This window comes from Crocuta crocuta, unplaced genomic scaffold, assembly GCF_008692635.1.
Source record: "Crocuta crocuta isolate KB4526 unplaced genomic scaffold, BGI_CrCroc_1.0 scaffold55, whole genome shotgun sequence".
Classification (NCBI taxonomy): domain Eukaryota; kingdom Metazoa; phylum Chordata; class Mammalia; order Carnivora; family Hyaenidae; genus Crocuta; species Crocuta crocuta.
This window is the reverse complement of record NW_027530512.1, coordinates 5,487,928-5,515,738: the sequence shown is the minus strand read 5'-3', so window position 1 is coordinate 5,515,738 and position 27,811 is coordinate 5,487,928. Positions and strand designations below refer to the sequence as shown.

The 27,811-nt window shown below is 39.6% G+C and overlaps 1 protein-coding gene and 1 pseudogene across 3 annotated transcripts in view; both read left to right on the top strand.

Moving 5' to 3' along the window:
• The window catches only part of SYNE2 (spectrin repeat containing nuclear envelope protein 2), a 336,140-nt gene that overhangs the window by 178,204 nt on the left and 130,125 nt on the right, over positions 1 to 27,811 (top strand). Inside the window, exons 48-57 of one of the 3 annotated variants that reach the window (XM_077767198.1) lie at positions 1,152 to 3,252; positions 5,094 to 5,416; positions 7,548 to 7,692; positions 8,539 to 8,757; positions 14,299 to 14,564; positions 16,859 to 17,027; positions 19,921 to 20,076; positions 22,426 to 22,566; positions 25,161 to 25,343; positions 26,124 to 26,261. In XM_077767198.1, the coding sequence (XP_077623324.1) occupies positions 1,152 to 3,252; positions 5,094 to 5,416; positions 7,548 to 7,692; positions 8,539 to 8,757; positions 14,299 to 14,564; positions 16,859 to 17,027; positions 19,921 to 20,076; positions 22,426 to 22,566; positions 25,161 to 25,343; positions 26,124 to 26,261 (3,841 nt within the window). Of the gene's footprint in view, positions 1 to 1,151; positions 3,253 to 5,093; positions 5,417 to 7,547; positions 7,693 to 8,538; positions 8,758 to 14,298; positions 14,565 to 16,858; positions 17,028 to 19,920; positions 20,077 to 22,425; positions 22,567 to 25,160; positions 25,344 to 26,123; positions 26,262 to 27,811 lie in introns of those variants that run through there. The other 2 variants (XM_077767199.1, XM_077767200.1) reach the window with 2 other exon arrangements.
• On the top strand, positions 8,995 to 10,254 carry LOC144233998 (small ribosomal subunit protein uS14 pseudogene; annotated as a pseudogene).

The following is a 27,811-nucleotide window of genomic DNA, read 5'->3' as shown; positions in this document are numbered from 1 at the left end:
TTTTAAAAAAACCAGAATTTAGGTCTTGCATTCTTTTTATTCAAACATACATAGGCTGCACTACCTTGGAAAGGCCCAAGGTTTTAAGAGCTTATACTATGAGAGGATTTTATGGTTTTAAAAATACAATATGGAAATAAATCATGTATGGAAGCCATCGAAGAAAACTGTTGTTTCATGCATTAAATTTTATATTATTTATATTGATTTTATAAAATTATATATAATTTATAATTGAATTATATTTTACAAATTCTTGAACAATGAATTCATACCATAAATATCTTCCAAATAGATTTAAATTCTATGGAACTCAGCACTCTTCTTATCAAGAGTTTATTCTGAAATATGGGGGTGGAGAGAAATAGTCTATGTATACACTCATTTAGTATCAGCATAATTGAAGTAGTTTGGAACCAACTGAATATATATCTATTCTAATGATTTCTTTTTACATATTTAACCTCTTTTTGGCTTTGAAAATAATGGCAAATGGTTTGTAGATACAGTCTTATTGTATAAACACTTTGTCATTAGTAAAAAGATTGAGGCGGGGTACCTGGCTGAGTGAGTCAGTGGACTAAGCGACTGTTGATCTTGGGGTGGTGAGTTCAAGCCTCACACTGGCCGTAGAGATAACTTTAAAGAAAAAAAAAACCTAAAAAATTAAAAGTTTGATTTTATGCTTTTGCCTAAATGGGGTTTACTTTTGGTGATATCCCTTTGAGGAAACAATTTTATATTCAAAAGATCAGCCTGATTATACTCGCTTATTCATTATTGGTAAAATGATAACAAAGTGGTTGGACATTGTGATAATTTCAAAGGCTTGGACTCAGCTATGTTTAAGTACTTTACAGTTACAGAGCACTTTTACATATATCGTTCCTTTCACGCTTCACTCTTTTCCTGTTTTTCTGCATTTTTACGATACTTACTTTATAGGTGAGTTTTCTATCTTGTTATACACTCACTGAAAGCCACCCTAAACAAGATCCTAATTTTTATTTTAAAGACAGAATGCTTTTATAGGCAACCTAATCTTCTCTTCTGTGAATTCAAAGCGGAATTAATTTCTTTTCATGAACTCTAACCTCCTGTTGATGTATTTGATGTATATTAATAAGCTCCATTTTTCCCCCTTTTTCCAGGGGACCTCTGGGCAGTGCAGCCTATCTGGACAAGATTAAAAATTATCTGGCATCAATAGAAAAAGAGAAAGTTTTCTTAAGCAAGATGAAAATCGAATGGGAAAGTTTATCAAACTGTGTGACCGACATGGATAAGAAGTTGTTGGAAAGCCAGATCAGGCAACTTGCCCATAGTTGGGAACAATTGCAGCAGCTGGCCCAAAAGAAGTATTCTCAGCAAGTAGCAAAAAGTGATGAATTTATACTTCTCATGCGTCAGATCCAAGACCTCGAAATTTCTCTGCAGCAACAGCAGTGGCATCTACAGTTGGGGCTGAACTCTCCAGGAGAACAGGAGGGGAGCCCAGGCACAGTTGCCTTGGCCATTGAACTCCGGACTGTCAAGCACAGATTTTCGGTGTTGAAGGGGCAAGCTGAATTTCAGATGAAGAGGATTTGGGGAGAAAAAGAAAAGAATACTTTGGAAGATGCAATGAATAATTTGCAGAAGCAGTTGAAAGCCTTGGAGCCATTAAACACAGAGGTGGAACATCAGATCAGGACGTGTGAAACGAAGACCAGGATGAAAGAGATTATCCTGTGGGTCAAGAATCTGCTAGCTGAACTCACTCCTACCATTCCCCTTCTCCCAGATGACATTCTTTCACAGATTAGAAAATGCAAGGTGACACACGATGACATTCTGGACAAGCACCAAATTGTGGAATTATTGGTTGAAGAGGCCAAAGATATTATTCCCAGCCTTCCAGCAGACGAGAGCACTGATTTAAGTCACCTCCTACAGGACTTACAGAATCAATACCAAATGCTGGTTTTAAAATCAACTGAAAGATCACAGCAGTTAGAATTTAAATTGGAAGAAAGAAGCCAATTTTTTGCCGCAATGGAGAAGGTTCAACTTTCTCTTCAGGCAAATGAAGCACTGATAATTCCCAAAATGAAAACAGCCTCCACAGAAACTGAGCTAGAACATGAGCGTGTCGCTTTGATGAGTTCTCTGAAGGAATTGCAAGAAGCAGAGAGTGTAACCTCGACCCACCTTCAGGAACAAACAGACATCTGCAAGGATCTAAATGTGTTTGAAAGATTATTTCTGGATGACCAATTGAAAAACCTTAAGACTAGAGTCCACAGAGCGCAGAGATTCATTCAAAATAAATGTAATGAAGTGGAACAGAAGATACATTTTTGCCGAGAATTTCATGAAAAAACATCTATGCTTCAGAAGGAGGTTGACCATATACAGCATGACAAACTGCTACTAAATCAAGAAATAAATCAAGATGTTAAAGAGGAGCTCTATAATCTTAAAGACCGAGTCACTGGTATTCAGTCTAGTATCTTACAAGCACTGAAACTCAAAGAAGTGTTTGACTATATAGGACTAAGCTGGGATTGTTCCCAACTTGACCAATTACACACCCAAGTAGCTAAAAAAGAAAAGGAACTTGAGGAAAAAATTAAGCAGTTGGACACGTTGGTGGCAGACCATAGCAGATATCAAACATCACTAAGTAAACTGAGGGCTATGGACTTGCAAATTAAGAAAAGAGCTGAAGCAGTACTAGAAATGCACCAGACCTCACCAGAAAACAGTTTGCTCGATGCTCAGATTTTGAATCGGAGAATTGAAAAAGCCATGAGCTTGTGTCAAGAGATAATAAAGAAATTAAATGAAAGTAAGGCCTTTGATGACACCTTCAAAGAGAAAGAAATGCTACGGATAAAGCTATATGCAGAAGAAAATGACAAGTTACATAAGGTTCTCCGAAACAACATCCTAAAAGCCCAACCCAAAGAAATGGATGAGAAGAATGTTCAGGACAAACTGGAAAATGCCTTACATGTTTTGAAGCAGATCAAGACTCAGTTAGAGCAGCCTTTAGTTATAAATTTAGACATTGAACATATTCAAAATGAGAAGGATAATTGTGAAGCATTTCAAGAGCAAGTTCAAGCAGAAATGGATAGTGTGAGATCTATGACCATCATTGAGAAGCAAAGGGGAGACAATTCTTCTGGAGCTAATGATGTGGAGGCAAAATTATGTGACATTGAAGATCTTCACATACAGCTTACTACAAGCATTGATTTGCGCACAGTAAGGTTTTTTCACTTAGGTGGTTAATGCATTTCTTTTTATTGCGTGGCTTTAGCTTTTACTCTAGTTAATATCTATGCTTCTTTAGGAGTTATAGGTTCTACATGAACATTCTCCGTGGAATAGCCATTTTAAGAAAACTTACAGTGAGCTAGATTATAATCCCACCTCATTTTACATCTAATTACTGTGCTTTATAGACAGGAAAGAGGAGTGTGAAACCTTTATTTCTATACCCCTGGTAGCCTCTTTTGAGCTCAAAGTTTGGTTTTGGCTTGTTTGTGTTTTTAGAAATAGGCATAGTGGAAGAAATAGAGTATAGAGAAAATAACATAAAATAAGAACTCTGCATCCATTTAGAACTTACAGTGTCTAAGCACTGCGCTGAATGCTTTGTTTTTAATCCTCACAGCAACTGTGTGAGGTGAGTCTATTATTAACTCTATTTCAAAATAAGGAAATATAAGTTCAGGAACATCAACAGTTTTCTCAGGCTCTTACAGGAGCAGAACCAGGATTCGAGTCAAGTTCTGTCAGATTTTAGAGCTTGGGTCATCAAATGAAGGCTCATGGGTAAAATCTGCCCACAGTGTCTGATTTTGTAAATAAAGTTTTATTGTGTCATGGCCATGCTCATTTTTTTAGAGAATGTCTAGGGCCGCTTTCCTGCTACACCCGGAGGGTCGAGTAGTTGTGATAGTCCAGAATGCATGCAAAGCCTAAAATATTTAGACTGGCCCTTTATAAGAAAAGTTTGCTGACCTCTGTTGTTGTAAAATGACTCCAACCTGCTTCCTCCTTTCCCATGATAATTAGGATAGATAGCTTAGCTATTGCTGGAACACTTGTACTTAACATTAGTGCCTTTCACTGTGTTTTCAGAATTGTCACCTTAAATTTACAGAATGGAGGAATTAACTCCCTTCTTTAATTCAAAGAGTTATTAGATAATATTTCAATATTTGATAGGTATAAATACATTAGAACTGTAAGTCATATTATGAATTCTAGTGTGTTCTTTAAATTGATACTTGACAAATATTGAGTAAATTCAATACTTCTCTGTTTGATTTTAATATAGTTTCCAGAAACAATGACATAAATCTCTAAAATAATAGGATTAGAGATGGAGTAACAGGGACCTTTAAAGTTATTTACATCAGCTATTTGTTATTTCAGCAAGAAGACTATGGTCTGGAGATGTTAAGTGATGTGCTCAAAACTAACGTTAGTGGCAGAACCATTTATTTAAAAACACAAGAAATCTGGGGGGGGGGGGGTGTTGGTGTGTTTTCTTTTTATTCCCCCCCCAACAAATATTGGTTAAAGTTATGCACATTAAATATATGCAATTGCTTTATTTAGTTCATAGTCTAATATAAGAGTTCTAAAAAAATTTTTTTAACGTTTATTTTTGAGAGACAGAGAGACACAGAGCACAAGCCAGGTAGGGGCAGAGAGAGAGGGAGATGCAGAATCTGACACAGGCTCCAGGCTTTGAGCTGACAGCACAGAACCCAGCATGAGGCTCGAACTCACAAACTGTGAGATCATGACCTGAGCCAAAGTCAGAGGCTTAACCAGCTGAGCCACCCAGGAACCCCATGGGAGATGTAGTTTTTAATTCAGCATTGATTTCTTAGCAAATCTGGAAGCAGTTTTTCTTATGCAAACAAAAAGGTATTTGTCTTTAAGTACTAGCGTAATGTCAAACTAAAAGTAGGAGACACTAACCCTTATAAGACCCAGACATATTATGAATGCACTACAAAAATTCAGGAATGATAAATATCCCCAAAGTTTTCCAGCTTTGTCACAGTGTTTAATCTCCTATTCACCAGGATGTCTTGAATGATGCTTATGAAAGTCTGACACGCTATAATGAGGCAGTCACTAGGGCGATGGGGAACTTTACTGCCCGTGAAGCCATTGTTGCAGCCCATAGAGTAGACCTTGCTGACCCAGAAGAATCGCTGGAGATGTCTCACTGGCAAGAAGAGGAATTGCAAACTGCAATAGCAGACATCCGGGACCTTACTGAGAAATTAGGGACTATAGCCAGCCCTGAAGCCAAACAACAACTCCAGTATACTATCCATGAATTAGCTTTGAAGGACTCGGCTGTGAGGGAGGCAGCCAAAGTAAGGGAAACAGAAATAGAAAGGTAGGTACTTCTTTCTAAAAATAGATTGATTTATTTTTCTTTATAATTAACATGTACAAATTGGAAATAATTTGGAAAATATGGAAAAATTTAAAAATCCCTACAGAAAACGATAGTAAATATTTTATTGTGTTTATTTTACTTTTTTCTTATTTAATATTGAATATATACAACAGAATGTTTATAAAAGTCTGCATATGATATCAAGGATAATAATAATAAAACAAACAGCTTTGTCCCTAAAGGTTCAAAAGTAAACATCATGCCTTTTGAATTCTCTTGTGTGGTCTTTCCTTCTATTCAGAATTAATCATTATCCCCAATTTCTTTTTTACCATTTTCTTCCTTTTTAAAATATTTTTCTATGTGTTTATGCCTCATTTTCATCTATATGTATTCCTCTGTCACTTCATTTTGTTCAAATTCATCATTTTGATGCTGAAGTTTATTCAAGTTCTTGTCTATAGCAAAATTCAGTTACCTAGCTAATGATAAACAGTTGAGATTTTCTAATTTTTCCAGTCAAATATAGTGCCAATAACGTTTCTAAATGCAAGAGGTTCCCTTGAATATTTACTGAGGATTGTGGTTGTTGGGTCAAAAGGTATACACCCCTTACATTTTAAATTCCAAATAATTTTACCTATTTCTGCTCAGATTAGTGTTCCAACAACATAGTGTGTTCTAACTGTTTCATATCCTCACCAATACCTGATGATTTAATTTTTGTCAGTCTGACGAATGAAAGTGATATTTCACTATGGCTTTAATTTGTATCTCTATTACTGTTAATATATTTGAGCAACCTTTAGTGAATATTTCTTGGTCATTCATATTTCATCTTCTGAAAGATGCCAGTTTAAGCCATTGCCCAATTTTTATTGGGTTGCGCATAGTTTTTCTTATTGATTTGTAGAGATTTATGCTGTAATTTGAAGGCTGGTCCTTTGTGGTTAAATATCTTTAGAGAGAAGTTTCCTATTTAAAACGTATCCTGTGTTGAGGCTTTATCCTCTGTCCCCTCAGCACTCCAGGAAAAGGTTAATAAAACTGAAACTCCGCAAATGCCCTCAAAGTCTTTGTCCCTAGAGCTCAGTTTATTTCTCTGTATTTCCGCTTGCATATAGTTTGTGGCCTCTGAATATTCCTTAATTCCTTTCTAGTTCATTATTATGTTTCAGTTTTAAAATACATATTTCATACTAAAATTTTAATTGTTTTCTGTGAGGGACTTAGACTATTCATTTTATACACATAATTTTATTCACAGTTTTTTAAAAATATATGAGAACTTTATGTTATATAAAAACATGCTGCTTTTCCTTTACTTTATAACATATGCTCTTTTCCTTATTGTAACAAAACTTCATGAAAGTAATTGTATTTGCTGTAAAATAGTTTATAAAATGGTTGGTTGTAATTTACTTAACTATATCTTTTGTTAGATATAAAGTATGTTCCAATTTTCACCATTTTTAATATTTTTAATTTTTGATTTATTTCTAACAGAGAGATAGAGAGAGAGAGAGAGAGAGAGAGCATGCATGTGAGTGGGGAAGGGGCAGAGAGAGACTCTTAAACAGACTACACACTCAGCATGGAGCCCAATCTCACCACCCTGAGATCATGACCTGAGTGGAAATCAGGAGTCGGGTACTTAAGCGACTGAGCTACCCAGGCACCCCTGCCATTTTAATTAATAGTTTAATTTAAAAGATTTTACCATGTAAAAGTTTTTATCAGGTTTAAGATAAATTCCTACCGGGAGGATTAATTCCTTAAGATAAATTGCAGAAGTTGAATTAATGGTTCAAAAGATTTGAGCATTTTTAAGACTAAGTGATTTTACAAGAATCGTACCAATTTATACCTCATTTGCAGTGTTTAAGAGTGCAGGTTTTACAACTTATGTGCTTTGAGAAAAGTCTCATCTGCCTGTTAAAGTTTGCATTAAATGCGTGTCCCTGTGAGGAGGAGGTAGTCAATAAAAGTTTGGTGTAATACATTGAATAAGAAAAAGAGAATTACATTCTTTTTTTTATTAAATGTTCAGAATTCATTCTGGGTACTCCAGAATGTATTGTACTAAATAAAATTTAATGTCCCTTTTTGTCCCACTTGTGCTTTATAGGTGTCTCGAGAATTACAAATGCTATAGGAAAATTAAAGAGAACATTTGCACTCACCTAAGCCAAATGGAGACAGTTCTTGGGCAGTCCATATTCCCATTGCCAGTATCTTACAAAGAAGCTTTAGAGCGCTTGGAACAGAGCAAGGTAATACTATTTGCAAATCTCCAGTAAAACTTGATGCAGAAAATTGGCAGAAGGAACAGGTGACAACAGCAGGGAATGTGGCTCTGTTACGACCCATAGCCATCTTCAACCTGAGTTGGACACTAAAAGTACCCTCAACCAAGAGCCAACAAGAACCATGAAATAGTGGTTCTGAGAGATTTCATCAGTCGGGTTCACAGGACTCTAGCAAACTGGTAGCAGATTGTCCTTAGCGATCATTCTTTCTGAAGCTTTACCTTTCCTGTTACTTTGTTGAGTGTTGCTGGATCCATAACAGAGAATTGACTGCAACTAGCATGAGTCTAAACTCTGGCTACTTCTTATTCTTACTGTGCCATTTTTGTTTTTGCTTATTTTCCTCTGTTAAAATCTATGATATTATGTTATTAGGATTTGAATGAAAGCATTCTAGGTCATCTGTGCTTAACATCTACCCCATATCAACAAACAAACAAATACATATACAAAAACCCTAAATTATGCATTGTTGGTTAATAAGTATTATGCAAATGAACTACCTAGTAAAATATAAGACTTTAAAATAACAATGAACTTTTAAGAAATCTATCTTTCAAAACACTTTCTTACTTGGAAGAATTGGTTTACGGGTCACTTTTGTCACCATAGTTCCAAATTCACATGCAGCCCAATAATACATAGGCAGTTCCAATCTGTCTTAAATTGGTTTCCAAAAAGTCTAAAAAATAGATCAGATAACACTTATAGATGATTGAGAATCGTCAATTCCTCAAGATTTTAAGAAGTGCCCACGTTTCAGAAAAATCAACAGACATTATATTCCTCCTATTCCTTTTCTCTCCTAAGGCTTTGGAGTCAAATCTCGTATCAACCAAAGAAGAGTTCATGAAGCTCCGCCAGGTCCTCAGACACTTAAGACACACGTGCACGGACGGTGATGATGCGTGTTTGCTCAGAACCACATTAGCTCTGTGGGACAAATGGTTGAGTCTGCTGGAGGCTGCTAAAGAATGGGAGATTTGGTGTGAAGAACTAAAGCAGGAGTGGAAATTTGTCAACGAAGAAGTAAGTGCTTCATTTTCCACAATATAACCAGTTTCCTAACAACGGTTGTTTAAATTGCTTTACTGCTTTCATGTTGTTTTTTATATAAAACAAGTCCCCAACCGGTACCATTTGTTCATACCACACATACGTAACACATAAATGTTTGTAGAGGTCAGGTCCTAGTAAAACAATCTCCAAGAAATGGTTCAAATTCTTTCTTAATAGTGCCTCTTTTTTTGGTATCAGGTAATACTTATGAGTAAATAGTATTTGCTCATTTGAGCTTTAAAATCTTTATTGTGCGTATAAGTTACTCCCGCTTAACTGTTTTGGCATGCCTGTTACCTGAGTTGGTTAAGCATCCAACTCTTGTTTTTGGCTCAGATCACGATCTTAGGGCTGTGAGATGGAGCCCTGCTTCATTTCAGTGCTGGACATGAAGCCTGCTTGTGAGTCTCTCTCTCTCTCTCTCTCTCTCTCTCTCTCTCTCTCTCTCTCTCTCCCCCTCCTTCCCTCCCTCCCTCTCCCTCCCTCTCTCCCTCCTCTATTCATGCTTGCTCTCTCACAGTCTCTCTCTCTCAAAAAAAAGTCTCTACATAACACCAAAGGTTAGAATTAAGTAATATTCACAATAACTAGCTAATTTTGTAATTAACTACAATTGTTAGCTATGGAAATTAATTGCAACTGTTAAAGTATGGACTTAAAAATATGTATGATGCTCTTTCTGAAAACTCTCTTAAAGAAAAGCTCCATAATGGGGGTGCCTGGATGACTCAGGTAGTTAAACATCTGACTCTTGATTTTGGCTGAGGTCATGATCTTGGGGTCATGGAATTGAGCCTTGTGTACGGCTCCACAATGACAGCACAGAGCCTGCTTGGGATTCTCTCTTTCACTCTCTCTCTGCCCCTTCCCTGCTCACCTTTTCTCTTTTTCTCTCTCAAAATAAATAAATAAACAATGACAACAGAAAACCCTCCATGATGTATATATCAATCAAAGGTGTTAATTGAAGCATGATTCAGGATTTAGGCTATCATATATATTCAGAAAGGAAATATAAAATAGTATAAATTATCTTAGGGTATTCATTAATATGTCAGGCATAAATGAAGTACAAATCAAAACATTAAATGAAAACCTTTCTCTCTTATTCATGTCAAAATTCCTGCTAACTTTACTTAAGAGAGAAATATGATGAATCAGTAATTGATTGGAGGGAGGTCACATGCTTTGGGATAGAAACGTTTAGCGCTAAGCATATTTTCCTGCTTAGCACTTGATCTTCTTGCCTTTTGCCTTATTGTACCTGAGAGAGCACCATAGGTCATCAGCTGCCCTACAGAAGCCATTGGAGAAAACTTGGCCAGGGGTCTCATTCTTGCCATGTCTACTCACACTGGCACAGTGTGCTCCGGAAATAATGGCCTCAGTAACAATTGCCTACTAAATAATTGCCACCAGTGTTTCTGTCAGTACAGAGAGGATATAGGCTTCATTAAGGTGGATTAAGTGAACTTCCATAAATGAGTCATCCAAGATACCTACCTTCATGCTAGCTCTTTGTATATAAAATAAAAATGCTTGATATTTTTAAAAATTTTTAATTTTTTGAGAGAGAGAGAGAAAGAGAGAGAGCACCCACACAAATGGGGGAGGGGCAGAGACAGAGAGGAAGACACAGAATCTAAAGCAGGCTCCAGGCTCTGTCGGACAGCACAGAGTCCGACACAGGGCTTGAACTCACAAACCTCGAGATCATGACCTGAGCCGATGCCGGATCCTTAACTGATTGAGCAGCCCAGGCGCCCCTAAATACTTGATATTCTTGAAAATGAATAAGATTTCGGTAGGGCTGCTAGGGTTTGGTTAGTAAATAGACTCCTAAATATTACTACTTTAAGAAACTTTGTAAATTACACTTTGTAGCAGGGCTGCTAGCCCACATCTTTCCCATTCATACTGGTGCTGTTTATTGGGTTCCTACAGCAGGCTGTGTGCCACCAAATCCTTGCATTGCTCTCCAGAGTTAAAATATTATTGCCCTGTTAATGATGGAGATACTGAGGCACCGATTTCTGTTGGCACAAGACCTCCCACGTAGGGATTGAGCTGGGGCTGTGGACTGGAGCCACAGCTCTTTCACTCACTGCTGTAACTTTAGAATCTGACCCCCACCTTGCACTTAGTGGGCAGTTGGTAAACATTTTTTGAGGGACGTCTCTTATTCAAACCCAGGTCTAAGCTAATTCTAAGCTTTTGTTCTTTCTATTTGACTACATTGTCTCTCTATTGCTATAGACCCATTTGCAATTATATTGTATAATACAGACCCCATTCATTTAGAACCTTGTAATTATTTCATAGAAGCATTTGACAATATTTGCTGGCAGAATGTGTTCTTCAGAGTATCACAAACAAAATATGCCCTCATGTAATAATAGGAACAACTACTCCAACACATAATGGGCAGGTATGGAGCATGTGTTGGGCATAGTTCTAAGCACTTTATATGTATTATCATTTATCCTCACAAGAAGCCTATGAAGTAATTATTTTTTATTTTGTCCTCATTTTGTAGATGAGGAAAGTGAGACAGTGAGATTGAGTAACTTGCCCAAATTCACAAGTGAGTGGTAGAAGAGGATTCATACTTACACTCTGGTTAAGGGCACATGGGTGGCTCAGTAGGTTAAGTGTCCAACTCTGGATTTTGGCCCAGGTTGTGATCTCACGTTTTGTGAGATCAAGCCCTGCCTTGGGCTCCATGCTGACTATGTGGAGCCTCGTTGGGATTCTCTCTCTTTCTCCCTCTCTCTCTGTCCCTCCCCTGCCCTACTTGATTTAATCACTCATGTCTGGTTATTCAGAGGCATCATTTTTGCTTCTGTGATCATAATGTGCTAGACTAAAGTCCTGCCTCAGAAGATAATTGGAGCTGACCTCTTCCCCATGAACCCAAAGTCCAGAAGACTTTTGCTAGTTCCTGATTCTCCTGGTTATGGGTTTTTGAGTCTCTTTCACTCTGTTAACTTATGGTGCAAGTACATCTCCTTCTCCCTTTCTAGGCTCTACTCTATAATTGACTGTGAGCCTAAAAGTTGTATAATGCATATTATTAGAATTCTGTGTCCAAGGGAAATCAGTCAAGGGCTGCTGAGCCTCTTCTAGGTGGAAGAATGAATGCCTAATTTTTGCGGCAACTGTGTTACCATCCTTTTCAGCATCAAGTCTGTTGAGTTTTGAGGAACCCGGTCACATGATTGCCAACAAAATGGAGATGTGGAACGTTATCATCCCTCCAGATAGTTCCATTCTACGCCTCTGTAACCAGTCGCTTCTATCACCTCCAGCCCCTGGCAACCATTAACCTGTCTTGCCATTTCTATTTTTTTTTTAATTTTTTATGTTTATTTAGTTTTGAGAGACAGAGTGCTAGCAGGGGAAGGGCAGAGAGACAGGGAGACCAGAATCTGAAGCAGGCTCCAGGCTCTGAGCTGTCAGCACAGAGCCAACGCAGGCCTGAACTCACGAACCATGAGATCATGACCTGAGCCAAAGTCAGCCGCTCAACAGACTAAGCCACCCAGGTGCCCCATCCATTTTCTAGAATGTCATATAAATGGACTGAGAGAGTTTGTGCCTTTTGAGTTTGGCATTTTCTCACTAAGCTTAATGCATGGGAGATACATTCATATTGCTGCTTTGTATCAGTAGTTCATTTCTTTTTCTTTTCCAGTAATATGAGATTAGATGCATGTATGACAGTTTGATTATCCATCACAAGTTGAAGAATGGCCTGGCTTTTGACTCAAATTATTGTCCTGGTAAAAAATGATTTCCCTCCTTAATCACTTGCCAACTTACAGCTGACAGCAGAGCCTGAGATGGGGCTTGCAGGCAGGTGGTTTATTCTGGAAGGTGATCTCAAGGAACAGGTGTGGGGGACAAGGAGAAGGTTAGTTGCTTTACGCTCATTGGGTCGTGGTTGCTGTCATTGCTCGTTCATGGTTATCCCTGGCCTGGAAGCACCAAGAGATGTTCCATTAAGTTCTAGATTATAGACATGCTTCTTTCAACCCTGATGTATATTAGAAACCCTAGATGTACAGCTATCTCTGACAATACAGCAAGTCCTTTCTTTGCTTGCTGGTTCTCTGGCAGGGAGGTTCCCAAACAACCCAGTGGAACTCTTTTATCTCTTTCCCTGGTGGAAGTGTAGCTGCCTGCCTAGGAACCGGCACTTCTGATCCACCTGAATTTAGGTTTGAGGTGATGGAAAGCATACATTCCATAACTGGGTCTTTGGGAGAGAGGCTAGCCTATACCTATACCCACATGTTCTAGTGACTCGGGAACTCAGCCGGCTCATCTGGCCCAAGTGGCAGGGCATTTATCCCATAGCCTGATCCTACCACAGTGCCTCTTTTTCTCCAGACCTCCCTCAACATTGGCAGCATTCTGATAAAAGGATCTGAGCAATATTCTCCAGTGTCGCATATACTGCCTCCAAAATCTCAATGGGCATATCCGGTGCTGGGCCTCTTTCTTAGTGGTAGAAGTACAAGATTGAACAACATGAGTTTTGTGTTAGGGAATTCTGGAATTCTGGTGTGCCCCAGACCACTGAGCTCCTGGAAACTTAATTTACACTGCAGTTGCTAAACTTTCCTAGGCTTTACTTTTGACCCCTTGGCAGCCATGTTTTCGTTCATCATTTCAATGAGCATGATATCAGAAAGGTAGTGGCCTGGAGTGATATTCTCTAATGTCCTGATCGCAAGATGCCTGACTGAGTTTGAACACCAGAGCAGGAGAGTTAACAATGTTGGGGCAGAATGTGGGGACTGTGTGGCGCAGCTGAGGCGAGGGTCACAGCGTCTGAAGAGGTGTGGTGGAGGGATCTGATTTTCTGTGTCTTCATTCTGAGTTCAAGGATGACAGGACCCCATTGTGCTGACATGTGACGTATTAGGTTATGTACTTCTAGGTTCTGCCCATAGTCATGTTGACAAATACATGATTAGTCAGGACTGCTTCCCCTTTGGCATAGGTGTTAGGGGAATGGAGGAAGTACTGGACTTACTTTTTTGGGCATGTAGGAATGGGATGTGAAAGAAAAGGCACCTGTAGAAAAATTATCCAGCAGTCCCCCGACCTCTTGTGCTTAGTGGTTGCAGTTTGGTGGAGCTCATTCGAACTGCCCTATCGGTGTCGCAGAAGAAATAACTGCTTTGTGCAATGGAAATCTGAAGGAGAGAAAAATTATGAAAATACTCAACAGTGTTTCCTTCAGCTCACAGTAGCAGTACTTCAATGCAATCACATATCTACATGATCAATCGCTGGGAGCTACGGGATTCCGATAGCAGAGGAATAATAACTCCCAGCTATAGAAAGACAGATGCTGCTTTGAGCGAGGATATAGCATCAGCAACCCTTTGAAGGGCCAGTGCACAAAAATTATGGTTCCCAAGGTATGCTTCAGCTCTTGAGGCGGTCTGAGTACATTTTAGTTATTTTAGTTCTTTTTTGTTTGTTTGTTTATTGAATTAGATTGAACGAGAAACAATTATCTTAGATAATCTTCAAGAAGATCTCCCTGAAGTTTCTAAAACAAAAGAGGTGGCCACCACAGAGGAGCTCTGTGAGCTGCTAGACTGTTTATGCCGTTACCAAGACAATGTGGAGAAGCAGCAGCTGTTACTGACCTTACTTCTTCAGCGCCTAAGAAGTATCCAGATTGCTCCCCAGAGCTTAGAGCCTGTAGAAACTGGCGCAGCATTTCAAGAGATTACATCGATGCAAGAACGATGCAACAAGTAAGTCTTCTGAAAAAACTATTAGGGCAACATGACTGATGACTGAGGCTTAACATTTAGAAAATACTGGATTTTAAAAATATAAAAATACAGAATAATGACAAATGATATGGTAGAATTGGGTTAACACAGAAGAGTATAAAGAGTGTTGGCAATGTATATCCACTGTGGAAAACGGTATGATGCTTCTTCAGAAAATTAGAAATAGAATTACCATATGATCTAGTAAACTCTACTATTAGGTATTTACCCAGAGAAAAGGAAAACACTAACTCAAAAAGATACACCCACCTCTATGTTTATTGCAACATTATTTACAGTAGCCAAGACATGGATACAACCTAAGTGTCCGTCAAAAGATGAATAGATAAGGAAAATGTGGTATATGTCCATGACAGAATATTCACAGCCTTAAAGAAGGATGAGATTGGGCCATTTGAGACAGCATGGATGGACCTAGAGGGTATTACACTAAGTGAAATAAGTCAGAGAAAGACAAATACCATGTGATTCCACTCATAAATGGGATCTTAAAAAAAGGATAAATGAACAAAAAGCAGAACCAGAGGGGAGGCAGGAGGGGCATGGGCAAAATGAGTGAAGGGAAGGGGGAGGTACAGCCCTTCAGTCATGAAATGAATAACTCTGGGACTGAAAAGCAGAGCATAAGGAATGTAGTCAATGATACTGTAATAGTGATGTAACAGGACAGATCTAGCTATCCTTATGGGGAGTGTAGTATAATGCATAAACCTGTCAAATCACGAAGTTGTACACCTGAAACTAATGTAACATTGAGTATCAACTACACTTAAGAAGGGGAGGGAATGGAAAAGATCAGTAATGATGATGAAAACAAGCACATGTTCTCCATCCTGGTATTATTGAGGATGAATATCTTTTGAATCTTTTTTATTAATGATTCCTTTGTAACAATCATTATAGGAAGTTCAGGGAATATGAGAAAATTATAAAGATTAATATACCCCCTCGTTAATTTTATTATTCAGCAACAATCATTGCCAGTCACTTATCTTTTTTTGTTATGACTATATTTTTAAACAAATTACGATCATAGTACTATACTGTTTTGTTGTGTCCTAAATCATTTATCAGCATATCATCTTAATTTGCCTATACTTAACATTAAACGTTCCTTAAAACATAATTATGCAATATTTCACCGTGTGAATATGTTATAATTTATTTAACCAACACCCTATTATAGAACCTTTAAATTATACGCCAGTGTTTTTTTTCTTTTATAAAAAGGGGCACCTGGGTGGCTCAGTCGATCAAGTGTCTTACTTCGGCTCAGGTCATGATCTCTCCATTCAGAGTTGAAGCCCCCGCGTTGGGCTCTGTGCTGATAGCTCAGAGCGAGGTGCCTACTTTGGATTCCTTGTCTCCCTCTCTCTCTCTCTCTCTGCCCCTCCCCTGTTTGCGCTCTGTCTCTTTCTCTCTCTCTCAAAAATAAATAAACACTAAAAAAACACTGTAACAAATATTCTTATGCCAGAATCTCTGTCTGCATCTGTGATTAATTCTTTGAGAAAGACACCAAGAAGCAGAATCAGTGGGTCAAAGGATAGAGTATGTTTATAGCTAGAAATACTTACCAAATAGCTCTCAGGAAAGACTGTACCCTCTTAAATTCCTTTGCTAATATGGTAGCTACATCACAGCAAATGGGGTCAGCCAAGAGAAAAAGGTTAGTGGGGTCGTCTATCCCCAAGAGCCCACCCAGGACTCCATTCTCACCTCTAAGTCATATTCGGATGAACTGAAGGATCATGTGGAGAAAAGTAGGATGGAGATAACCAATTGGAACGTAAAGTGTGAAAGACTATTTTTTCTTAAGTTTATTTATTTACTTAGAGAATGAGGGCACGAGCTGGGGAGGGGCAAAGAGAGAGAGAGAGAGAGAGAGAGAGAGAGAGAGACTCCCAAGCAGGCTCCACACTGTCACCACAGAGCCTGATGTGGGGCTCAGATTCACAAACTATGAGGCCATGACCTGAGCCAAAATCCAGAATCAGATGCTTAACCGACTGAGCCACCCAGGCACCCTAACGAGAGGATATTTTGAGATGAAAGTTTGAAGAGACTTGATTGAGTGATAGAATTTAGTATATGTTTGTATATGTAGTATATAAACCACCGAACACTGGTACTTTTCTCTCAGGAAAAATAATCTTTTGTGAACTATGCTGACATTATGTTAATTGTTGAAATAAAAACTATTTCACAAGACAGCAGGATCAGAACAATTTTATTTTGATGTTATATGTTAGGCTTTTTCAGAAAGCTCGAGAAAATAAGGAACTGGTGGAGAATGAAACCCAAGAAAGACATTCCCTCACAAAAGAAATAATTACTTTGAAGAATTTATTTCAACAGACCGCAACTTCTTTCCAAAATATGGAATTACAAGACCACCCAGAAAAGGCAGAACAGTTCGAGGTGAGTGAAGGATGAAGTGAGGAGCCAGTGAATATGATTGATACAGGTCTACAGTCTTGAATGCAGATTCTTTGGGGACAGAAGTAACTCTGTGACTAGAGTGGAGGGAGTAGTCCAGGAGCAAGGAAAGCACATGCCAAGGCCCTGTGGCATAGTGGGGCTGAGCCACAGGAGAAGAGCAGTGTGGTTGGAGTGCAGAGAAGTGTTGCAGGATTTTTTACCTCAATACCTAGGATTTGTTGTCTTGCTGCTTCAAAGAATGAAGAGGTAGACACAACATGAGCAGCAGGCAAAAGTTTATTAGGGTATAAGGTGAGAATGTAAGAACAGTATGAAAGCTCTCTTTACAGAGAGGGGGCATTCAAAGGTGAATACCCTCAGCTATAGGCAAGGGCCTTTGTTTTTATAAGGTTCTGGGCATTCCTCCTCTTTGTCTGCCCCCCCTTCCTTCTCAGGTTCTACCCTTATGAGCTTGATAGCTCTAGGTGTTGGGTTGTCCATTCCTGATTGGCTCATTTCCATTGTATGAGGGGTGATCTGTGGTCATGTCGTGTCTTATGGGTCATATGTTTTATGGTCTACTACTTATTTTTAGTTAAGTCTTTTGTCAGATTTCCTGAGGGAAACCTAAGGGGGTGTAGGTGGTATCTGTTACATTCTTAAGAGAACCTTATGCCCCAGGGGGTTTGCTGTCCTCAGCCACTCCCAGCATTGTTGCAAAATATGTGTTTTCTCCCCACCCCTGGACCTCAGGTCCTGACCTTTCCCTCTCTGCCCTCTGACTCCTGTCTTTTCCTATCAGTAGAGTTGAGAACAGGGAGGTAGGCTGGTCTGGACCAAGCAGTCCTCTTTCACCTCCGTTGCGGATGTGTTTGGTGAACAGGGGTCTCAGAGCATTTACTGAGTTGGGTGTTAGCTGTCTGCCTTTAGTAGGATGTATTACCTCTGTTAAGGGTGCAACTGTAGTTAGTTACAACACTTTTGATACCAAATGTGTGGAGTTTTTCCCCCCCAAAATCTCTGGAAACCAACTAGGTGTCCTACAATTCAATTCAATGATAACACTAACTAGCAGGAGTTAGAACAGACCACACAGATTAAGGGCTCACTTCCACAGGACCACCCCCCCACTTCAGATGCTTATCGCAAGTTCATGGCCTCCTGTACTTCCGCCAGATTGGCTATCAATCAGGGGTTCCCGTGACCCCTTCTTCAAGTTTAATAACTTACTAGACTGGCTTAAAGAAGTCAGGAAAGCATTTTACGATTACTGGTTTATTATAAAGGATGCAACTCAGGATCAGTCAGTAAGAGATGCATAGACTAAGGCAAGCCCCCTCTGAGTCTGCCACCCTCCCAGCACCAGACTCCAGACTCTCCAAACCTCATCCTTTAGGGGTTTTTATGGTGTTTTCACTGTGTAGGCATGATTGGTTGAGTCACTGGCCATTGATGATTAACTCAACCTCTAGCACCTTGCCCCACCCCAGGGGCCTGAGGTTCCCTTCCTTGATTGGTTCCTCTGGCAACCAGCCCCCCATCCAGAATCTATCTGGCCCCCCCCCCAGTCATTCATTAGCATAAACTCAGGTATAGTTGAAAAGGGCTTGTTATGAATAACAAAAGACGCTCCTTTTACTCCCATCCTGGAAATTCCAAGGGTCTTAAAAACTACTCAGGAATCAGGGCTGAAGACCAACTATATCTTACATCAGAGTATCACAGGGCTGTGCACTTGTCCCTGGGTTATTTGGGACCTCATNTTTGTTACCTCATTTCTTTTTTTTTTTTTTTTAGAATGATTCCAGTCCAATGGTAACAAGAAAAACTGACATTAGGAAGTTTACCCAAAAATCACGTGTTGTTAATTGGAGCTCAGTGTTGATAGAGGGAATTTACTCTCCCTCAGTCTTCATGGGAAGCCCTCAACTGTAGCTCTGAAGACCTACACTCCCTGACTAAGTCTAGATAAAACAGGATGACACTATACTTCAAACCGTACCTTTGTCTGAATGGCATTGTTCTCTAACTTTCTGTCTAGATTTGTTCTCTGCCGAGGGTAAAGAAAAGAAAAACAGTGACACATCACGGCGTCATTCAAAATTGTAATCATTCTTCAGTGCGGTGACTCAACCCATTAACACAAATAATGCTGCTGAACAGTTACTATAAAAACAAAACAAACCCCCCAAAAGCCACAGTAAATTCAAGAAGTATTTTTCCACTTGATCTTTGGGAAACTTTCCCAAACAAATGAGTTTCTCCTTTATAGTTAGTGTAGGAGAACGTAGATCAGATTTTGTTTCTAGGCCACAACCAATAGGCTATTTGTTCAGGTTTCTTTTATCTCCCAAAACCTACATTCTTTGCAGGGAACTGGAACCCTCCCTTTTGAAAGAAGTTGAGCTCTGCTGGGCTGTCTAATTACATGAAAGCAGACACTTTTGCTTCAAGCCTAGGGCTTTTAGTGGCCTTGAATCATTGTGATGATAATGCAGGAAGAAGCAGAAATGGCAACAAGTTAATAACAACAACAACAAAAAAAACTTCTTTGAAACTTTTTTTGCTACTTGCAGCTTTATAGATGAAGACTGCAAGGGAGATACAGTCAAATGGGAGAGGTACTTTAGAAGCAGGAGACGTTGTAATGTCTTTTTAGGACAGTGGTTTGACACCATGAAGAGATATCAAGTTTAATTCTTACAAACTAGAAAGCATCATCTGACCAAAAGGAGTATCTCTCAGGCTTAATCGGCTTGTATCAGTAGTGAGGCTTTGTCATGCAAAGTGTGCTCATTTCAATCACAAGGATGTGCTGGAAAGCTGCATTTACTTTGAGAGTTAAACTTTTTCCTTGTCCTGTGAGTATTTGAAACTCTCTTGATGTTTTTAGGAGCTTCAAAGCATTTTTAAGAAAGGGAAGCTGACTTTTGAGAATATTATGGAAAAACTGCGCATCAAGTATTCTGAAATGTACACCCTAGTCCCTGCAGAGATTGAATCCCAGGTGGAAGAATGCAGAAAAGCGTTAGAAGACATAGATGAGAAGGTAATAATAATGTTTGTACTAGTGTTATTATTTATGAGTTGAATAGATATAAAGAAAAGAGTATGTAATGTCACATTTTCATTTGCCCTGATTTCAACTATGACTGTTTTTATAGAGTTTAGATAAGTGATAACTTTGTGTATTGAATACTGCGATGAAACTGCTCTACATAAGTGACAGATAATAGAATTAGACAATGTGTTTATTTTTAGTTGTCAGGATGCTTAGCTTTTCTTGCACTTATTTTTCTTCTTCTCTTGCATTTAAAAATAGGATTGTACATTAGCTTTTACTCAACTTTTTTTTTAACAGAGAATCACTTTAAATTTTTCGACATGAATAATACTTTGATGTAAAACTTATTCCCTGTGAATGTTTGAAAATTGTAACCAAGGGCAGTAAGAATACAGATTTCATAACTCACGAGGAATAGCATCCAACACACGGTGTCTTTCTAATGATGATGGTAACACAATTCTCCCAAAACACACATGAGTAAACCTTCATCCTCGAATGGATGAATCTGAAGGTTAGAAGAAAAAGTGGGAAATGTTTCATAGTACTGGAGACCCGAGATGTTAGCAAGACAAATTTATTGGATTGTAGAAAGGCAGCCTACATTCAGCAGAACAAAATTCTGTTTGGTCCAGCATCCACAGAAGGATTTTTGGATTCCTTTTTGAAATCTGGAGTACCTCTAACTTAATAAAATATGTATTAAATGCATACACAGAAAATCAGATTTCAAACTCATTTAACTTCTTTGACGGTTTTCCTAGGAAAATCTGACCCATGAAAAAACATGTACACTCCTAATATACATTTATAACCAATTCTGTTGATTTAACACACAAGAAAATCTGGTACGAGATACTTTTTGAAGAATCATGCACTACTGATTCTATTTTAAGAAAATACTGTTTTGAGAGCAACTAAGTTTGTTTCCATGAATACTTCATGTGAAAATCCCCAAAAAGTAAGCAATCAAAATGACTCTTAAATTTAGGGTTGAAAGTTTCAACTGTAACTTGTATATTTGTAACAGAGAGCAACTGATTTTTCTTGTTTGGTGTGTTTGGAGGATCAGGCAGACTCAGAACCATTCCCTATCATTTGGAGGGCTGCTTACTTTGCCTAAATCTTGGTCTCTCCTAATGTACTTACGTTATATGCATTTTGGCCAAGAGAATAACTGCCCTGAATATCAGACAAAAAAAATTGTTTCATAGTAATAAATAGCTATTACAGCGCTTTAAAAACTAACATAGGATTAATTTTTTTCCCTAAAAATCTCAACTGCATTATGGTCTGTGGAATAAAAACATCTTCTAAGAGTGTCAACCTCCTGAAATGTGAAAAAGAGCCTGGGACTCCGGAGTGACTTGGGGTTTCTCAGGCCAAGTTCAAGTACTACCTTGATATGTAACCTTAAGCAAGTCATTTAGCCTGTGTTTAGTTTCTGTACCTGTCTGTGTACCATCTGCATTGGAAGGTTTTAGTCTTAATAGTTATACAGATATAGAGGTTTTTAAAAGGGTTAAAGGATTATACATAAAGTATTGCTGGGAGAAAGCCTTATCAACAACATAGCCTAAAAAAAAAAAACAGAAAACCAAGAACACAAACTAATCAGGTATTTGAAAAATGACACATTCAACATTCATTTGTTATCTTTCCTAGCCCAAGTTATTTTCTTAAGAAAATCATTCAGATAAAAAAAAATTACACAGTTCAGCAGCTAGATTTCATGTTGCTGTGAAAACACACACCAGAAACATTCACACAGAGAAAAACTAAGCTTTGTACATCCTCGAGAAATAGCGAATTTTAGATTATTTTGCCCAAATGAATATTATGATGGGAATTACCTTATTTTTAAGTCAGCTTGTGAATAAGCTAGGTTTTATTGAAAAGAGTGCTTTGCCATAAGCAGGTCTTTGTCATAAAATGAGAAGCTATATAATAAATGATTTATCTCTCCCTTGAATTTTTTCGTATCATTTGCTCCATTGGGCTCTGTCTCAGACAGTACACTCAGTAGTTTTGCCCAACTTGGCACAGGCCTGCGGTACATACTGTAGATTACAGCAAATTTTTGTTTATTGGTTTTTCTTTTCTTTTTTTAGATTGGATTTAAAAGGTCAGGTCAGCACAGCCCCCGCTTCCTAGTCTGCTAGTCAACCCTCTCATTAATGTATTAGCTAGTACTGTTTGGGATATCCCCATAGCCTGTACAGGATTTTTGTAAGTAAAATCGCGTTAACAGTGTACCTATCTCTTCTATCACCTGGACCTGTGAAAAGAGTATGGAAGATATGTGTAAGCCAAATGTATCTTTCATTATGACAGATTAGCAATGAAGTTTTGAAAAGTTCACCATTATATACAATGAGTAGAAAAATCGACGAAATTAACAATGGGCTTCACAATGTGGAAAAGATGTTGCAGCAGAAAAGCAAAAATATTGAGAAAGCTCAGGGAATTCAAAAGGTAATATCCTTCATTTAATTTTCCTTCAGCATTTGGCTTTCCTCCTGCTCCTCAGTCATCAGGGTGTGCTGTTAGGATGTATCTGAAGTACAGAGATCCTCACCCAGGCCCACAGGGTCCCCCTCACTGAATGTCACCAGCAGAGGCTTGGTGGAGAAGGTTGCGTTTAAGAATTAGTCTCAATTTTTCCATGGTGGGAATATGCCTTAATCCCTGAGAGCCTGTGATTGTGAACTAGCCTTTTCACAAGTAAAGGAGAGTAAGGACCTTATCCTGGGAAGACTGAGATAAGAAATATTATAAATAAAGGGGCGCCTGGGTGGCTTAGTCGGTTAAGCGTCTGACTTTCGCTTAGGTCATGATCTCGCGGTTCGTGGGTTCGAGCCCCGCGTCGGGCTCTGTGCTGACAGCCAAGCTCAGAGCCTGGAGCCTGTTTCACAGTCTGTAACTCCCTCTCTCTCTGACCCTCACCTGCTCATGCTGTCTCTCTCTCTCTCCTAGAAATAAATAAAACATTAAAAAAAAATAAACTGGGGCGCCTGGGTGGCTTAGTCGGTTAAGCGTCCGACTTTCGCTTAGGTCATGATCTCGCAGTTCGTGGGTTCGAGCCCCGCGTCGGGCTCTGTGCTGACTGCCAGCTCAGAGCCTGGAGCCTGTTTCAGTCTGTGACTCCCTCTCTCTCTGACCCTCCCCTGCTCACGCTGTCTCTCTCTCTCTCTCTCCTAGAAATAAATAAAACATTTAAAAAAATAAATAAATAAATAAACTATGTTTCAAGCAAGAAACTTTAAAAAAAAAAGAAATATTATAAATATGAAATACATTTTTTAAAAAGCTAACATGTTTCTATGTTTGAGCATTTCTCAGAGTCTTTGTTTTCTTTTTTTTAATCTTTAAAAAATTTATTTTACATTTATTTATTTTTGAGAGACAGAGACAGAGCACGAGTAGGGGAAGGAGCAGAGAGAGAGAGGGAGACACAGAAACCGAAGCAGGCTCCAGGCTCTGAGCTGTCAGCACAGATCCCGATGCGGGGCTCAAACCCATGACTGTGAGATCATGACCTGAGCCAAAGAAGTCAGACACTTTAAACCGGCTGAGCCACCCAGGCGCCCTGCAGAGTCTTTGTTTTCATTTAATGTGAATTAACATGAGGAATATGAAATGGAACATTTCTGAAACTTATTTGATTAAAAAATATATTTCAATAGGGTTTGAATGGAATTAACAACTTTTCTCTAGACTACAAGGGGAAACAGGAAAATAGAAATCCCCAATTTATTTCCCTTGTAAAATATCTTAGGAAATAAAGTCTTAGGCAAAACTGTACATAAGCATGATTCTCTACCACTTAACTCCCTGAGTAAACTCCTACATGTAGAGAAGCATTCTTATTCTAACCTTTGTTTTAAGGAAGGATTCTAATGTGAATGGAGACTTTTAAAAATAGGTGAGAATATGGCCTACCATTGGACAAGATTGTGATTCTTAACAAGTAGAGGAACCTAAGTTAACCAGTCTACTTTTCCTATTTCTAAAAGTTAGGTTCAGGGGCGCCTGGGTGGCTCAGTCGGTTAAGCGTCCGACTTCGGCTCAGGTCATGATCTCATGGTTCATGGGTTTGAGCCCTGAGTTGGGCTCTGTGCTGATGGCTAGCTCAGAGCCTGGAGCCTGTCTTCAGATTCTGTGTTTCCCTGTCTCTCTGGCCTTCCCCTGCTCACACTGTCTCTCTTTCTCTCAAAAATAAATAAAACATTAAAAAAAATTTTTTTAATTTAAAAGTTAGGTTGTTAAGCATGTAGTAAGTACAGATTAAATGTTTTACCTTTGAGAATTCCATTTGACCATAGAAGCCCAGGTTTGATTGAATCCAATCTATTAGTTTCTTGAGCCAAAAGCAGTTACTAGAATTTTCTGCCACTACATTACTCCTAAACCAAAACAGATATTTTCTTTTGTTAGTTCTGTTTTTACACTTAATAAACATTGTCTTCTTGGGGGGACCTGCGTGACTCAGTTGAGCGTCCAACTCTGATTTTGGTTCAGGTCATGATTCCAGGAAAGTGGGATTGAGCTCCATGTCGGGCTCTGCGCTGAGCATGGAGCCTGCTTGAGATTCTCTCTCCCTGTGCCATTCTCCCCCCCTCATACATACTCACTCTCTAGAATAAAATTTTTTAAAATTGTCTTCTAGATTTCACACACACACGCACGTGTGTGCGCGTGCGCGCGTGTGTGTGTGTGAGAGAGAGAGAGATTAACTGAAGCACTTTTTAAACAATGTTACCTCATCACTCTTGAAAGACTAGGGTTATATTGACCTTGTTTGGTGTCATTTGTTTCTGGAAATGTCTAGGTCTTTCGGCTCCCTTATAGCTAATTCTGTTCGTGAAACAAATATAGTTAGACCGAGAGACCTCAGAAACCGTGTTTTTCAATTTAGGTCCCAAGTGGTTTGTGGGCATAAATGAGTAAGCATGCCTGTGGTGCTGTTTTGGTAGCATTTACAAGTGCAAATACAGTGCAAAAACTAGGAACTAACACAATGAACCAGGACCTCTGCATCCAAAGTGACGTATGACTTCCTTCTCCAGAAAATGTGGGACGAGCTAGATCTCTGGCATTCCAAGCTCAATGAGCTGGATTCCGAAGTGCAGGACCTTGTCGAACAGGATCCAGGACAGGCCCAAGAATGGATGGATAACTTGATGATTCCTTTTCAGCAATATCAGCAAGTGTCACAGAGAGCAGAATCTAGAACCTCACAGTTAAATAAGGTATGACAGTAACAGCTGATAACTACGCTTGGCGGGCTGTGGTATTGGAAGGGCTTTAAAACAAAACTAAAATATATGTTCAGTGGCAGCCATTTTCCCCTGAATTGCCAGTTTTGGGTTCGGAAGCTAGAGCCAGAGAACAGGCCAGGTGGGCGCTGGGACGACCGATTTAACTGCTGGCACCAGCGGGAAGTCTGACTGGGCAGGCGGAAGCAGGTGTCCAAAAGTCGGACCGTGGCAGGAGTCCAGGCGAGCATTGGGCTTCCCGGTAGGCAATGGGCATTTCCAACAGACACTCTCAAGAGGCCCTGCAGGGAGCCAGCAACAAGAAAGCCTGTCATTCAGGAACAAGCCACTTTCTCCCTCCCTTCCAAATAGGGGTCGTGGTGGGTGAGTTGTACATGTAATCTAGCAAGAGCGAGGCAAGGTGCTAGGCCCAGAGAAACTGGGATGTAATAGGACAAGTCCCTGCATGGGAAGACGAAATACAAATCCAGTTTTCAGAATGAAGCCTAAAATGGGAACCAGTTGCAAGGCTAACTGGGAATTGTTACTGAGACCCATAGCATTAGGGTAGAGTTTCTTTAGTCCTTTCCAGCTATGGTCAGGGTTAGTCTTAAAAGGTAGAAAGATGAAAACCTGGAAGGGGTGGACGAGTGGCCCCAGCCACAGGGAATGGAACCCTGCGGGGCCTGATTAACAGTAACAAATTCTCTGTGCAAGAATCAGTTGACTCAAGCGGAAGGAGTCAGACTGTTTGCTCCTGCCTTTCTTTCACAGGCCACAGTTAAGATGGAGGAATATCATGACCTTTTGAAGAGTACTGAGGCTTGGATAGAAAATACCAGTCGTTTGCTGGCTAATCCTGCTGACTATGCCTCTTCAAAGATGCTGAGTCAGCACGCTAGCACCCTTCAGGTAGGTGTGCTTTCACTTTTTCCTGCATATGGCATGTACACAACGATGAGTGGCATAGCTCCCCTTCGTGGCACTTTTCCCTGTTCTCCCGAAGAACGACCTTATCTTCAGCCATGCCAACCGGCAGGAAGAAGGCTAGGACAGTGGCAGGCTCTGGAAAGGGATTTTGGAGACTGGGATCTAGTTCTTTGTGTCCTGATAACTCCTATGTGACTTTTTGGGTAATTTGCTATTTTCCTCTATGGGCCTCGGTCTCCCCCATCTATGAAGTGAAAATGTTGCAATGAATAGTGATGGTTTTGGTCAATAGACTTCAAAGAAGGCTCACAATATTCCTGTGGACATAACCTATATAATCCCCTGCCCACAAGTGTGGGCAGGAATATGAGAGTATGTGATGAGACGGCTACTCTATTAAATAGATTATAATATATGGCTAAGGTAATGGGATAGTGACTCCCATGAATCCATGATTATTCGTGATTACATGATTGTAAGACTCCCTGATAGCAGGCTAGAGAGATTCTCCAGCTGGCTTGATGAAGTGAGCTGCGATGTTAGGAGAGGCCTGTGGGGCTCGGACCCTTGGGCAGCCTTTAGAAGCAGAGAGAGACCCCCCCCCCGCCCCCCGCCATCAACAGCCAGCAAGAAAACTGGGTTTCTCAGCCCTACAACTGAATTCTCCCAACAACCTAAATGAACTTGGAAGAGAAACTGTGCTCCAGATAGCACCTTGATAGCAGTCTTGGGAGAGCCTTGGGAGAGCCAAGGACCTTCCTAAGCGATGCCTGTGCTCTTGAGCCATGGAAACTATGAGATAATCAATTTGTTTAATTTTAAGCGGCGAAGTCGGCGGTAGTTAGTGACACAGCATTAGAAACCGAATCCGTAGTTCCTTCCAGTTCCGGCCTGCCCCGCTGCCAAACACGCTGTTGCCGGAGGCCGCGCCGGCTCCGACAGGTCCAGGGGTCCCTGAAGGATGGACGGTGTCGGCGAAAGAGGATGAGAGAGCCCCGAGATTCTTTCTGATCACCAGGCAGGCATCTCTGTCCTGTCGGGTTTTTTTTTCTTTATTTAAAGGTTCAGCCACAAGATGAAGTCATAGAAAGGAATTTCTTACAATGGGAGGCCTTTTGTGATATCAATTACAGAATTATTTTGACCAAGGAAATAACAGAATGCTCTTAGTGAAAAACAGCATAACATACAAGTTAAATTGTATATAGATAAGCTAGGAGTTATTCTGTCTGGCTCTCAAGAAGATAAATGTTTCTGAATTGGTTTATTTGTGAAAACTAACATGGGGGCCCTAAATGTGTCAGTCTTTGCACCTGGGTTTATGTTTTAGCTACTCTTATCTATCCTCATCCTAGTTGCCAGCGTAAGGGAGGGGGTTTGTGGAATGCAGGCCTTGAGGAAGGGACTGCCATGCTTCACCAATTAGCAAAGATATATGTAGTAGCTGTGTTCTACTCTTAACCCCAAAATAGGCTCTTTGTCTCGGGGCCAGGCTCAATTGTAACTCTTGTGTTCTTAACCCCCTCTATTAT